The following is a 16,173-nucleotide window of genomic DNA, read 5'->3' as shown; positions in this document are numbered from 1 at the left end:
ATGGAGAAGAAAACATTATTTTGGGCATTAGGAAAAGTTTAATGGTGGGACTTCAATCACCACTGTTTCCTGTGGTGTGATCCACCTGAGATTTGGATCTGCTTAATTTTTGGGAAAACATCCTAAACTAGGCTGGAAAAAACGGATGGATGGCATTGATATATAACACATCATTAAGGTGGGGCCCTACGGTAAGTTTGTAACACCTTGTTACCCAGGTAACTCCTAATTCTGACTAGACTTTGATACTTGGGTAGTGTGATGGATGATACTCAGGCACTAAAAAAGCTACATACATGGCTTGTGCAACTGAAATTGAACTGTCCATCTAGTAGGCACCACTTTACAAGGTTTATCTAACAAGGTATATTCTCAAATGATTCATCTGCTGGTTGATTACTTGATTTCTAATGGATGGTCAAAGTGCGAAATAATCTATGGCGCAGATTCAACAAGCACATTTTTTCAAGAAATAGCGAGTTCGGTCATCCAATTAACATTATTCTTTTAGGTTTATAACCCATCTACAGTGCGTTCCATGATTTTGATAGTTAAATCTTGAGGTACACGTGCTATGTGTATGAACGCAAGTATCTGCTAATTATCCACAAGAGTATCGAGAGAGAGAGAGAGAGAGAGAGCCCAAAAGAAGATTCCACAACAGTATGGTTGCCATGAACGTGCGAATAAGATAAACAATATACAGGTGAGGGAGATTTTGGAGGACTCGCCTAGTGTTTGAAGTGGCTACAGGCTACCTAATCCAGCTTAGTTGACTTGACTTGAACCGACTCAACATGATTCGACTCGATCACTTTGTTCCTCCACTGCCAACATTTCTAGGCATTGGTTATGTGGGTTTTTATCGAAGCCGTTCATCCATTTTCCAGATCATTTTAGGGTATGAACCCAAAAATAGGCAGGTCCAAGGCTCAAGTGGACCACGCAGTGTGGCGTGGATTGAACACCCTACCTCATTCTTGGCTCATAACCTAAAATGACCCATAAAATTGGATTAATAGAGTGGATAAAACCCATACATCAAGGTGGGCCCCACAGAGCACCTGCCTGGACCGATTTCTGCCCGGGCAGTGACCGGATGTAACCCGCCTCCTTCGGATTCATGCATTCCATTATCTTGTTCCTTGACTGCCAACATTCAAGTCCTAAATATCCTATAAAACCTTTTCCTCTCTATCTCTAGAGGAATACTCTATAAAACCTTTTCCTCTCTATCTCTAGAGGAATACTCACCTACTCATCAGTTCTTGCGAGAACTTGAACTTAAGATCTGAACAGTCCATATGATGCAAGCAACACCTTATGAAATCCCAAATTGCCAGGGTTCAACTTTTACCTTGATCCAAAACTATACCAGGCCATGGTAAAAGTTGGGCCTGAGGGTTTAATGGAGTGCTGCATCACGATGGACCGTTCAGATATTGGGCTCATCTCCCACGGGAGATAGTTCTCAAAAAGTTATCATCATTAGACGCCCTGTTCTAAAAAAAACGAGCTGCTCTACTCAGCATATCCTTTTTCTTGTTTTTTTAAAAATAAAAATAAAAAAAGAGCTTTTGGTGAGACGTCCAACATTCCTAGATTCTTAAAAGAAAGTTAAAGAAAGTAGGCCCTATGGTTATTTCCCTTTTCTATATGAAAAGCCCTCTTGACTTTTGGTCTGGTTCTTTATGATTCCCCGTCAACATACATCTTTTGTTGGAAATCCCTGCCACGAAAACTGTAGGACACACCATGAAGATCAACTGGCACATACCAGGATCATCAGATGGGCCACACTGTTGAAATCAATGGATAACAAACGGTCTGATCCAGCATACAGCTGTGGCCCACCTAGTGAGTCACTCAGCTTGATTCTCATGGTCGGACGTATACTGGTTCATCATGGTACGGATGTCTTGCATGAGTTGCATGTTGGCCAGAAATATGACATGGCATCAAAAGTTGTGGTCGTTGCCTGTAGACATGACTTCTCTCTTTGTTTAATCGGTGTAGATTTGCGTAGTCGTCTTTTGATCGACGGTTGATGATGTGTAAAGCCCATTTAATCTTATCTTTTCCAGACGTTTGCTCGTTTCTCCAGATTGTATCGTTTTCTCATGAGTTTCTAAAAATGGGGAACATGGTTTGCTGATCCAAACCGTTAGATTGGTTCCAATCTAGACGGCCCATGTGCCAGATTCTTCTAGATGGACAAACCCTAACCCTTCAATCTTTGTCCAGAAAATTGGCGGTTGAGAAAGAGAGTGCGGTACCGGTCCCCATTCAATCAAAACAGGCCAAAGATCATCCAGCTAGAATCGTGCACAGTAACTGCGGTGATATTCTCACAAGAAAAATATTTATACTCTTGAGTGTGGTGGATGATACGCAGGCACTAAAAGTTACTCGGACATTGCAGACATGGCATACAACCAATTCGAATTAAACTCTCCAATCTCTATGTTCCGGGTTGGATGCATCATACCTCAAAAATTATAATTATTTGATTACCTGAATATCGTGTTGGTGGACATTTATTGGACGGTTAATATGTATATAAAAATGTCCAATGGTCCAATTTCAATAAACAAGTTTTCACGAGTGACAGTGCTCAATTTAGTTTGAGTTAATGTATGCCATGTGTACAGTTTCTGAGTGTCTGCGTATCAAGCGTTATGCTCTGCCAGAGTATCAAATAACTTCCCATTTCTTCTAATGGTTCTGCTTGATTAAACTAAATGTTCGCAATCAAATGCACTTGGCAATTTCTCCAAATGAAAGACTGCTTTCAAAGGAAAAAGAAGTGAAGTGCCAGATGCATACTTATCAAATCGTGCCACATGTTTGTGATCTGGGACGTCCATCGATAGGCAGGTCCCAGCGCATGTCTTATCACGAAAATCATGCGTATCAGAATGTAGGGCTGTTTGAAGTGAGTGATATTGGGGAGGGGATTTATGAATCTGTTTGCTATTCAATCAAACACGAGGCTACATATGTTAACGAAGGTCCATATTCAATCAAACATAAGCAATTATGATAATGGGGGTGTGCTAGACTCATATGTGACTCGAGTTTAATTGAACACTTTGTGACCCCAAGCACTGAGATAGATTGATTAAGACCAGATCTGTGAAATTTGCTGCCTTCCTAGCCATCTATTGTTGTAGGCAATCAAACAATTTAGAAGGGGTGGGGTTTGTCCTTCTGAATGGAAACTTTTTACCTCATATTAAAGATTATTTTTTTTCAACAATGACTGTAGGCCTTATATTTTTTAATAGTGTAATAATAGATGGAAAACATTAAAAGTACAGGTTAGAATGCCAATTTTATTGATTTATATTTGAAGCTCAATACAATCAACAAAGAAATAAAGCTTAGAAATAAATCAGGTCTTCGTTGATCGTTGATCGGGATCAATGACATTAGGTCATGGATATTTATACTACTCCTAAGTGTACTGTAGCGATAGTATTGTACAGTAGTGATTGAAGTTATCCTAAACTCTAGGCGTTGTGCAGCGTGGCTTGACATAAGTGGAGGAATTAGAAATTAAGACAAGCATCGTTGCACTGTGTAGATAGATTGTGTGTAGCGTAGAGCCTCGAGCTCTTTATCTCGTGCTCCTTATATAGCTCAGGAGGTGGCAAACTTTTTCGGGTTTCCTAGTTAGTCCAATATCCTTGACAATTATGAGATCCTCAAAGATTACGATATGAAACCGTTTTCAGATCTCCTTATTAGCATGACTATAGAGATCCCTGGATGTCAAGGGGACAGTCTCACTGGAATATGTTTCCTTACAATGTTTTTCGATTTCCTTTCGTTTTGAGAAAAATCTGCTTTTCGAATCTTCATAGTCTACAAGAACACCAATCATCCCTAGGAATATCTTTCATTTTAAGGAAATTGTGTGTGATGATCTTGTTGAACATATCCATATTATGATAGAATCCCTATCTTGGTGGGTCTTTATAGACTCGTTGATCATGTTGCTTCGACCATACATGCCACTTATGTTAGGGCTACATGTCACTCATCATAGTATCTTATATGTATACATACGTACGGCTCCATGTCATTATGCTTTTAACAGGTGACATGCCACCAAAAGATATAGGGTGAAAGATATCCTTTAGTTGCAAGCAGGATTTCATCCATTATTTAGTAGGTAGTACAGGCACATGGCGGCATCTTATTGATTAGCATGAACGCAATAAGATGTAAACAAAATCCATGATTTTCAAATATCCATCATTTGTCTTTTACCGAGGATTTTCAAATTCACACCTCCATAAGTTTAGAAAATTGGGGGCAAATCCAAATTCTTAAAAAATTATAGAATCCATGTGGTCTTTTTTTTCATCATATGCTAAATCCATGGATTTCACAAATCCTTCCCCAAAATCTCTTGACCCAAAAAAAAAAAAGAAAAAGAAAAAAAGAGCAAAGATAAATATGCATTCCATTACTATTACCTTAAAATAAAAATAAAACAACAAAAATATTCTACTGTCACTACACAAAATACTATCAACAAGATTGATACACATTTTCTCCCTAATCTCTCTCTTTTCCCTAATCAAGGTCTCATTTCCTTAGTAAGTAGGCCAGTACCCATCAAGGTCCACACATGGGTCCATGTGTTGGTACCTATTGTTCCCATTTGGGTTCATGTCTGAGCATATCCCATTGTCAGTCACTTGGACACAACCACCCATCATCGTTGGTGGTCCATTTGTGGCCATCATTGGTTGATTTTGGATAGCGGGCGGGGCCCGAATGACTGGTGGGGCCGATGCACCAAGGTTTAAGTTCAACCCTGATAGTGTGAAAGCCCCGGGGTAATTGAACTGTGGTTGGATCGGTAGATTCGCACTCGATGAGCCCCTGAGGACCCTGTTCAACTCTGCCAAGTCCGTGTTATGGACATAGCCCCTTCCCGGGCCAAAATGGCTAATGTCACCCTGAATCATGGATGGGAGGATGTTGTTGGGGGCCATGTCAAGGTGGTACGGGTTCGTCCTTGATTGGGTCGATGAATATTTCTTCACGCCAGAGCTCTTTTGGAAGATGCGGCATACCACCCATTCATCCTGTCGAATTTATATCATATGATATAGATCAATTCAACTAAGTAATACTTCATAACTTTTATAGATGATTTTATATAAAAGAACATAAAACATGCATATATATGAAAGAATTCTAATTTTTTATCCTTGGAACTAATGTTTTTAATTTACCTTTGAAAATATCCTCTCTTTTAAATTATGAAAAACTACATCTTCTTTTTTAAGTATTAAAATAGTAATAAATGGTTAAGGGTGTGTTTGGTTGCACTAAATTTCATGAAAGTAATCAAACTAAGTTAATGAAAAATATTATGAAATATCATGAATTTGGTGCAACCATAAGTACCCTAACTTAAATGAGATCATATTTAGGATGGAGACATAGACATGTATGTTGGTGCAAAAACAAGTAGAAAAAAGTAGCATTTTAAGTACTCTTTTGGAAGATCATGTTGTTGTTGTCCAACTAATGAACAAGTTGATAACTTGCTGAGTGGATATGATATCCAAGCAGTCTAATTACTGGGCCCCACCATGAAGAAACCTGGTGCAACAACCATGTTGATCCACTCATCAGGTAGGCTACACAAAACAATGGACAGCCACTAATCTGATCAAACCTTTTGGACCGTTTGGACATTTCATGCACTTGATATGGTGATGCTCGTCCGCCGGTTAGATGGTAATTTATTTGTTCAATCAGTTGTATTTGAAAACATTAGGGCTGTTAATGGGTTTGGCAAGGCCAAGCATAATAAAAAGGAATTTTATGAAATATTACCCTTTAAAATATTTTTTTAGATACAACACCATATTTTGACAATTCTCTTTATTTTACCACTTTATTCAAGTCATAAACGATAACCTATCTCCTAAACCGATGAAATTATTCTTAAAAAGTAATCAGATATTTGCATATATTGGTGGAAAGATTGGTTTAGGTTGCTATCCACCATCTTCGAGTGGTTCGTATTGCTTTCCATCTATTCTTGCACGGTCTGAAATGTTGTCCACTACCTTGAAATGATAAAAAAAATGTTGTCTACATATTTTGAAATGGTCCAAATAGCTATCCACCTATTTTTGAATGGTTCAAATCACAAACTACCTAATTTTAAATGGTCTAAATCGATGTCCATGATCATGAAATGGTCCATATCACTGTCTATACATCACTTTGAAGTATTTTCGTTATTTCCAGAATAAGCTAATGTTTATCATGTATTAATTAAATTTGACGGAAAGTGGTAAAATAAAAAGACAACAAAATATAACTAACATTTAAAATTATTTTTTAAGGTAGTCATATTTAATTAGGCCAAAAAAATCATTAGCCCATGTGTTCTTTGTAATGGGGCCCAACTTCTCCCTTTGAAAATTAGACCTGTGTCTAGGCAATAATAAACTCATTCACATTGACCTAAGTCATAACCGTTGTCCTAAGACTTGAACTGACTCGTTCGATCATGAGTTGAGTAGCCCCTTAGCTGAGTTTGAGGTTGACTCGGATAAGTCGTACCGAGTCACCCCTAACTCAATGTATTGAACCTGATTGGTGTCCAACCTAGTCTGAGTCAATTCACTGAGTCGCACAAGATTCATCTGAGTCTTAAAACCTTAACTAAGTGGCCCAAACCAGACTCACCATGGCCCACCTATAAAATAGTCCTATGCACATTAGCCCAAGTCATAACCTTTTTAATTTTAAAATACCTTGGTGGTTTTATAGGCAGATTTCGAATGACAGCGATACTCATGCATGACCCAATTTGTTTTCTCCCCTCTTGGAGCTCTTCCTCTATAGAACACGAGCGTCTTCTTCATTCCGACTAACTCCGACGTGACGCTGTTGAAGATCTCCTTGTCTTTGCCCGTCGTTTTCCAGTAGCCGGCGTTCGTCGCACGGTTCGTCCGAACGCCTGTTGGATATTTCCGGTCCCGAAGGCTGAAGAAATACCACTCCTTTTCTCCCATTTTCGCCTTGCCTACAAAACATAGCATATGTCAAATGTCTTGTGATGATTTGATAAATGAGCCAGGAATCGAACTCAGGCCCAACCCATATGCTAAATGGGTCTAAGGGCCCGTGGCCCACCTCAAAACGAACCCCAATTCGCATTGCCTACGACCCATTTATTTAATGGATCTGATTTTCTAGCCCAAGCCCAACATATGATCTGTTGGGTGTGGAGAAGTCCCATATAAGAAGTGGGCCAGATCAGGTGACAACGGGCCCACCCAACCCTTGTAGCCCTATGCATAGTTAATTTCCGACCGTTGGTCTCTTGTGTCTCACTGTGGATGGACTATGCCCCAAATATATATATTTTTTGGCTTACATATTGACGGTTACAAATAGAAATACAAGAACTGTTCACATTCTAACTAAAAGGATCCTACTGTAGTCTCTCCAACTTAGGAGATTTTTCTTTGGCATGCACCATCCACCGTGAGATCTACAAACCAACGTCTGGATCACTGAACAACAGACCCCATTTGTCAGGATCGAAAATCTGCCGTTCCTGTGGTGGGCCACAAATCATAAATCTTCTTAGACCACACGTGCCCCACCTCATGAGTGGATGGGGCAGATTTTTGTGCAAGGTGATCTTCATGGTGGGGCCTACTTATTAGACGGAGTAGATGTTGCATGCAGATGGCTGATTAGAAATTATCATAATTAAAGGCTCAAGATGTGAGAGGAAACTCATCATCTAATTGATTGGTTTCATTCGGTGGGTTCATTAGAAGCTGGGCCACATAAAATATCATACTTCTGGGATGATCCTAACCCTCTAATAGGTGACATGCAAGGATACAATAAAAGACATATCATCAATGGTTCACATTCAATGACAAAAAATAAAAATTTTTAAAAAAATCACTTGTTATATGTTAGGATCCTCTGATCCAGGAAATTTACCGTGTGGGGTCAATCAATGCTGGACCAGCAGGATGCATGGAAGATGACCATACACGTGTCCCATGTGTATGGTACATGATGCGATGCACTGAAATTCAATCCATACTCCGTTTCAACATCTTAAACAAAAGGTACAAAAAAAATTACAAATTGAGATCATCTTTCAATGATCCAAACCGCATATATGATGGGCCTCAATTTGGATGGATGAGAGACAGAAAATAAGCATTCTTGGTTTGGAGAAGTTAAATTCTTTTGATCGCTTGATTCTTCTCCGTTGAATATGGACGGTCTCCCATACCACACGTGTGGCACATCTTTATCATGATCCGAACCATTCATTCATCAACAATAGCCATCAATGGTTGATGACTATCAATCACAGTGAACCCACGATCAAATTCGGTACAAAATTACTAAAATCCAATTAATGATGCTTGTATCACATCTTTTACCCAGTTAGATTTTCCAGCCGTTGTGATTTTCAGTCAATAATCCATTTATGTGGCCTTATGATGAATGAAAGGCTCAGATCATCATACATATGCCCCAATTGCACGCTATAGAAAGAAGCCTTGCTGAGATTTTTTTTTTTTTTTAAATGGTGTGCATACCAAATAATAAAACTTCCTTTTAAGTTATCTGAATACTAAGGTTGCGTTTGGTTGCACCAAATATCAAGAAATTGCATGATATTTCATGACTAATCAATCTAGTTTGGTGCAAAATATCAGAAATTTCATGACATTTGGTGCAACCAAACGCACCCTAAAGTAAAACTAGCTATGAGAAAAAGAAATTATGCCATGAAGTCCTATGCTTGTGACTACAAAACCAAGGATTGAGATACACACTTGGAAGATCCCACGGTTCGCATTTGTTGAGATCAACGTCAGCGATTGCCCGTCCGGTGAAACTGGAATCCGATATCTTGTGGGTCAGATAATATGTGATGAGTTCTTCATCGGTTGGATGAAATCGAAAACCGGGAGGTAACGTCTCCTCCTTTGCCGGAGCTCCGTCCATGCTTCCTCACCGTCCAAACCTTCAAGTTTCACTATCGTAGCAGTCGTGCCGTCGAATTCCCAATATCCCACCCAATTGCAATCCTGATATTTCTACAACACAAGGATTTTGGCACTCTACACTTCTAAGAGTATGGATGCTACGTATATATGTGGAGACTCCAAAAACTACAAAGAGAATCCCATAATTCAATCTCCTCACTAAGAACTAACACTTAGTAAGAAAAACCCACTTCAAATTCAACTCCAAAGATCGAATGAACAGTTCAGATTATCAAAAAAACGGTTCAGATTCTTCCAAGCTGATCTCTATCTCCATATTGGAGAAACTTCAAGTGGGCCACGACGATCGTAGGAGATAGCACGTTAGAATTCCGTTGCGGGCCGTTGGTTGGGATGTCGTTGGGACTGGCCTTTGATCGAATGCGTGATTTTTTTGGATTTTGATTTTAAGGGTGTGTTTGGATTGAAGATTGTGGATTGAGTTTCTGAATGAAGATTGGGATTTAAGCTTTCGGTAGAGAGAGTGTGTTTGTGAAGCTCTTACCGACTAAGGGTCGTCATTCACAAGGTTTTGTGGTCACGACTAACACAGAGTATTAAAATATTACAGAAAAGCCCTTCGAGTTGATTGAATTTACGATTATAGTCCGTATTTTGGGAGTAGATGTAAGGTAGATTCTATATAAGGTTTGCTAACCTGCACGCACTCTCTCCTCACTCAGAAGCTATGTCATCCTTCCTAGAATGATGAAAATCTGAGACCTTCATAATGTGGGAATGATAGAGATAATGGGTATGGGTAAAAATTTATCTGGACCACTCGTTATATGGGCCGTTGTCAGGTAGAAAGAATGAACGGTTTAGATGAACTTTCCATCTATCTATATTTAATGAAACTTTGTGCTCCGTATGATGATTTCAATGCCTGGATTTTTGCATATGCTTGTATTCACGGTCGAGATCACCTTATGAACCGGATACGTGGCCACATACTCGTCACGTTGGCACGCGTGTTTACAATGGTGCGTGTGGTCTAGCAAACCGCGATTTGTATTGTAAAATGACGAAAATGGCCCCACCGAAAACTACGGACGTTGCATTTGACTGGCTGTTGTATGAGTGTTACAGAGTTTTGTACTAATTCCACGCGCGTGGGAACCTTGCTTATCAACACCAGTAACAAGTGCCAATAAAGAAATGTTTGAAAGATCCGAGATTTTGATCAGGTGTTATATACTATTTATATCTTATGGAATAAAAAAATGGATGTTTCACATCTTCATTGGACCACAAATTAATGATGAAATGGACGGCTAGATAAAAATTTTATAACGGTCAGTTTTCTTTGTAATTGTAGACCATTAAAGGATTAAAAAGGCCTAAATATGGATCAGAACATCTAAAGTCTTATTTCCAACGAGATGGAAAGCTCAGATCTCATGAAAATGTTCCAAATTGGCACGTGTTCTGTGTGTGGACGTGCACGGATCCGCAGCGTTTGGAATTTTGAAGGGCTAAAGCAAAGTTTGTTCGAAGAGAGACTACTAGCAACGACGCGGTTTGGCTACGGACGCTGCTAATAGCCGGGGGCTACTGGTCGGTGCTGTGTGGGACCCACCATGATGTATACTTTTCATCCACGCTGTTCATATATTTTTCCAAATCATTTTATTGAATGAGCCCAAAAATGGGATATACCCAAATCTCAAGTGGACCACATCACAGGAAACAGTGTTGACTTAACACCTACCGTTAAAAACATCTTGGGGCCACAAAAGTTTTGGATCAAGATGATATTTGTTTTCCCTTCATCTAGGTCTGAATGACCTAATCCATAGTTTAGATGTCAAATATAAACGTTACAGTGGGCCCTAAGAGGTTTCTGATGGTGGGCATTCAATCACTACTGTTTTCCTGTGGTGTGGTCCACCTAAAATTCGGATATGCCACATTTTTGGGATATAGCCTAAAATGATTTGAAAAAACGGATGGACGGCGTCGATAAAATACATCATGGTTGGGCCACGGAGCACCAACTAGTAGCCACCTGGCTCCTGGCAGCCTCACTAGCCAAACCGCGTCCCACTACCAAAGGGTGTCTGTACTTCAATCCAGACCATCAGAATTTGTGGGCCCATTGTGGATTACATGGATTATATCCCTACATTACGTTGATCGGAGGAGCCCAAAAAATTGATCTTGTCCGTTAAATATGGAGGATTGTTGACCACTTTTAAACGGTCCTCCAATGTCTATCAATCAGACGGTGAGTATCATCTAATTGGTGTATTTCAATGTGCTTAATCTACTATCCGGGCCAGGATCATCTGCCACGTGTACTTTGGACGTGTTGGTAATGCTCCCCTTGAGTAGGGCTGTACACAAACCGGGCTAGCCCGATTAGCTCGCTTGACTCGGCCAGAAAAAGCTCGACCGGGTCCGACCCGGAACTAAATTTGGGTCGGGACGGGCCATTTTCTTCCGTCCGAAACTGAGTTCGGGCTGAGTTCGAATACGTTCCAGTTCGGCCCGACTCGGCTCCGAAACCTGACTCAGCCTGGCCCGACTCGGCCTATATATATAAAATTATATATATTTTTATATTTTTTCTAAATTCTTACCTAGTTATCCTAACCATTTATAACAATCCAGGCCATCCAAATCGTGGGTCCCTTTGTAGATGGAGCAAAGTCCTAAAAATCTATGACAAAAACTCTTCCCAAAAATCAAGGTCATTCAAGTTATCTGCCTAAGCTCTTCTCATGGAATAGATGGAGCAGAATCAAAAAATCAAGACCGTCCAAATCATGGGTTCGAAACTGGCCCGAACTCGGCCAAAACTCGCTCGATTGCTGATCGGGCCGGGTTCGGACCGGACATGTTGGCCCAGTGACCGGGCAGGGCCGAGTTCGGGTTACTTTGGTGGTGAACGGGCCGGGCCGGGTTGAGCCCAGTTCGACTCGGTTCGGCCCGATGTACACCCCTACCCTTGAGAAATGCTCTAGTGGGCTAAGTGCTTTGAAAGTTGGAAAGCTTCCCATGCACATTTGGACCCTTTGACATTCACATCACGTATCTGGACCGTCCGTTAGGTCTAGTCCCAGCAACCGGGTCGTATAAACACATGTGACTGGATTTATCTTCTTTGAACTATCTTCTCCGTTCACTTTTTTTTAATCCACTGACTGGACGGTTTTGATCATCTATTAATTTTTCAAGGCAGACTATGAAGAGTGGACTGACCGCAAGGATGGTCCAGATAGATGGTGTGGATGGCAATGAGTTTAATGCAACTACGTGCATGGACTGAGTCGAATCCATTTTGCTTCTGTTGCGACTGAGAATCCACTGTGTGTTGCAGGCCAATGGACCCACACGGTGAGTGGTCCGATTAAAATGTCCTTGTTTTGGGATATATGTTATGCTAACCACTTGAAGAAACTTACTCTGAACGGATGACTGTGGCCATCACAACCGTACATTAATTAAAGAACAATAAAAGGAAGAGTTTCAATGGCTCTCATTCAACTCTAAAAATCAATGGTTAAGATAATCGCTGAAGTCTGATGATGGAACAGTAGATTGCCTATGGTAGTAAAGATAATATGGACCGTTCAAATAATCGTAAAATCTCAATATGTGGGCCCCAGTGCGTGGTAACACGTGCTGGATCTAAGTCGTGAAAGAGGCAAAACGAGCCCGCGCAAAGAAGGGGAGCGGATTCGGTCAGGTCGGGGAACACCGACTTATGTCAGTCGTGACGGTAGGGCCCACCTTGATGCATATGTTGTATATCCACACTGTCCATCCGTTTTGAAATATCATTTTAAGGAGTGTGAAGAAAAATTATGCAGATCCAAATCTAAATAGACCAAATCACAGGAAACAGTTTTAATTAGACATTCACCGTTAAAAAATTCCTAGGACACACCATAATGTCTATTGTCCATCCAAACCGTTGATAAGGTTAAAAATGCATGTATGAATGCAGAAAAAAATATATAATATTGATCCAAAACTTTTGTGGTCCATAACAAGTTTTTAATGGTCAATCACCATTTTTTCCTGTGGTGTGGTCTAATTGAAATATGGATCTGCCTAATTTTTGGGATTATATCGTAAAATGATATTAAAAAATGGACGGACAGTATGGATATAAATAAAATATATAAAATTGGGCCCCATGGTCACGCCCTGACCGAACTCAGTTTTACCCCGATCTGATTGAATCTGCTCCCGCAACGACGACGCGGATTGCGCACTACCCCCGCCGGTCTTTAGCCCCGAATGGTCATTCTGTAGGTGGGCCCACCGTGATGTATCTGTACATCCAAGCTGTCAATCCCATTTCTCATATCATTTTAAGATATAAACACAAAAATGAGGCAGATCCAACGCTCAAGTAAACAACACCAAATAATAAGCTTGGTTGCATTAAATGTACGACGCATTAAATGCCAGTTGCTTTAAATGCAAGAGTTATCTGTGGTGTGGTCCATTTAAACGTTGGATCTGTCACATTTTTTCTTGTTATGCCTTAAAATAATCTGAGAAAAGGGATAGACGACTTGGATTTACAGATACATCACGGTGGGCCCGGCCACAGAACTGCCCGTTCGGGGCTATGGACGGGTGGGGGTAGGACGCACTCCGCGTCCCCGCAATGAAGGGGCATGCATTCAAATCAATGGTCATTTCTCAGAGATACCATGAATGGCAGTTCTGTTATTATGTCGAAAAGGCATGGGCATTTCCGTAAATTTACAACTCCTAGATAAGACAAAAACCACGAAATGCCATGTCGACTTCTTCACGTTACTTCCTTAGATTCAGACCAAACCCCGCGAGGCCAGCCAGCACGCCACGTGACAAGTGGGCCCCACGTGCCACCGCACGAGCACAACTGGTATTTTCCAATCGGGAACTGCCACGTCACTGTATGGGGCCCAGCTGACGCCCTAACGTTTGACCAGCGGGAGCAGGAATTCACATGACTCGGCCCGGGGTACCCTGACCCGCGAACCGCCGAGGATAAAATAATATGGGTAGCTATTCGATACTCCGGCAGTGTACGTCACTTGATACGCGAGCTATCAAAAATTGTACACGTGGAATATATAAACACAAAATAAACTGACTAAACTGCAAATATCACTGCCTCTAAATTATAATAATATCAAAATAAGATTGTTTGAGAAACCCTAACCTCTGATTGGTGGACACTTTTTTGCTGAAATAACACCATTGGATTTTTTTTATTTTAAACCGTCCAATAAATGTTGACTAATCCAATAATTAGATATTCAAATAAGAGAAAATTTTGGTTCAAAATGGATTAAATTTGGAAACCATAGTTTTGTTCGGTTTAAATTGACTTACTTTTATGCCACGTATGCAATTCCTAAGTAATTTCTAAGTGCGTGTGTATCATCCATCAGACTCTGCCAGAGTATCAAACTTTTTCTCATTTTTCTAAGACAGGCGTTTCCCGCCACCTCCAACCGTCGTCGGGATTTCCTCTTACTCTTATGCTTGAGATTATTCCCCTTTTCTTTCATAGATGACAATGTGATCATACATGTTAGGCCCACCAATTTGGAGATCCGGATCGTTGTATGGTGGGCCCATTGGTGATTGGAGACACCCCCAAAATGGATGGTCCTAATTGTCCAAACTGGCCACATTTAAATCTGAACCATTGGTTGCGCTTTTCTGTTTTGATTGGACGGATAGTTGATCTATCCCATCGTGGGGGCACACTTGATCAACGGATTAGATTATTGGAAAGTGGGCCCCACCTGTAACTTTGCTGAGTCTAATAAAAATGATCAGGTATTTTATGCTACCCAAGTGACCACACTCTATGTGATGGATTAGTGGGCCCCAATGGTAACATGGGATCTCCAACCGTCCGTTTTTCATGTTGTGGAATCCCTATGTTCATTCAAAATGAGTTTTTCTTTTTTCATTCTCAGCATCTTTATGCCCTTGAAAGCTATCTTTCTTCATGAATGAAAGTATAAGGTTTTCTAGGGTTAGTGCATGCTTGTTATATATGTGTAGGCCTTGAGTTAGGGTTTTATTGAACCATTGAGGATTGATGAAACCATGCTTGTGTCATGCTCTCTCTCTCTATCTCTCTCTCTATCTATCTCTCTAAAATGTTAGAAATCTTCTAATATAAGCCGGATTAGGCAAGAGCTCCTATGACAATGAGGTCTCCTAGTACTTTTATTTTCTATGTATTTTAAGTCCTGATTATGGCAAGATTCATGGGTTACTCTCCTTATGTACAGTGATGAAGAAGACTTGTTCGAATTGACTACGACACTTGCGCGTAGTTACCGATCTTAATCTTATCATGGTTTACTTGTCAAACACTTCAAAATGCGAAATCTCATAGCTGTTTCGATGATATTCGACCGTGTCCTCATGCTCTCCACATACATCCTCATGTAGACATAGTAAAACTATGTCAGCCGAACAAAATCAGTTTGAGGCGTGAGTTGAAACTAAGATTTTTTAGTTGGGGTTGTATAAAAGTTTTATTTTTCTAAATTAAATCAAAACGGTGCTGATATCTAAAATATTTTCTTGCTTTGTTGTGTCATCTCTACTGTTAGTGTTGATTTTTCTTTTCTTTTTAATTCTTTGTATGTGGTTGTTGGAAATCTCATTTTCCAATGTGATTGTTTTTCTTATTTTCTTCCCATACTTCACAAGCATGTAATTCTTCTTGATTTCTTCCTAGATTAGATTTGTAATTAGTTTTTCTTTTACAATATTCAATTCATGTAATAACTGATAAACTTAAATTTGTACATTTGTACTGTCTCCGTCCATATGTTCACGGTTTTGAGATAACTATATTATTATTTGGTTGCCTAAAAGATACTAATTTCATGTGATTTTCTTCGAAGCCATCCATGTCACTTTCGACCATGCTTTTATTATAATTTCGTCGAGATACATGGTGAAATGAAATCTTCGATACGTCATCGGGAAGATTCAAAGGATCGTGAGGCATGTGCGATCACATGTCGTAGTTTGTTAGTTAACTTATCGAACACTTCAAAATATGAAATTTCACGAGTCTTCATCTCGAAGACGCAGCTGTCGAGAGGTGTTTCACCTTGATACA

The 16,173-nt window shown here is 40.1% G+C and overlaps 1 protein-coding gene across 1 annotated transcript; it reads right to left on the bottom strand.

The window, feature by feature from the left end:
• Positions 1 to 4,450: 4,450 nt before the first annotated feature.
• Positions 4,451 to 9,647, bottom strand: LOC131217387 (NAC domain-containing protein 92). The gene is made up of 3 exons (XM_058212303.1): positions 8,859 to 9,647; positions 6,795 to 7,066; positions 4,451 to 5,102 (listed from the first exon to the last, which is right to left on the bottom strand). Exons 1-3 carry the CDS (start codon positions 9,028 to 9,030, stop codon positions 4,605 to 4,607), a joined length of 942 nt encoding a protein of 313 aa, XP_058068286.1. The 5' UTR covers positions 9,031 to 9,647; the 3' UTR covers positions 4,451 to 4,604.
• Positions 9,648 to 16,173: the final 6,526 nt, after the last annotated feature.

Source organism: Magnolia sinica, chromosome 10 (genome assembly GCF_029962835.1).
Source record: "Magnolia sinica isolate HGM2019 chromosome 10, MsV1, whole genome shotgun sequence".
NCBI lineage: Eukaryota > Viridiplantae > Streptophyta > Magnoliopsida > Magnoliales > Magnoliaceae > Magnolia > Magnolia sinica.
The sequence above is the reverse complement of the archived record's forward strand: the minus strand, read 5'-3'. Positions and strand labels throughout refer to the sequence as shown.

What these genes read in the sequence shown, in the direction of transcription:
- LOC131217387 (XM_058212303.1), bottom strand. Translation starts at nt 9,030, where the DNA reads ATGGACGGAGCTCCGGCAAAGGAGGAGACGTTACCTCCCGGTTTTCGA. An exon ending in CGAACCGTGGGATCTTCCAA is followed by an intron (nt 7,067 to 8,858) that starts GTGTGTATCTCA and finishes TATGTTTTGTAG; the next exon opens with GCAAGGCGAAAATGGGAGAA. An exon ending in CTGCCTATAAAACCACCAAG is followed by an intron (nt 5,103 to 6,794) that starts GTATTTTAAAAT and finishes TAAATTCGACAG; the next exon opens with GATGAATGGGTGGTATGCCG.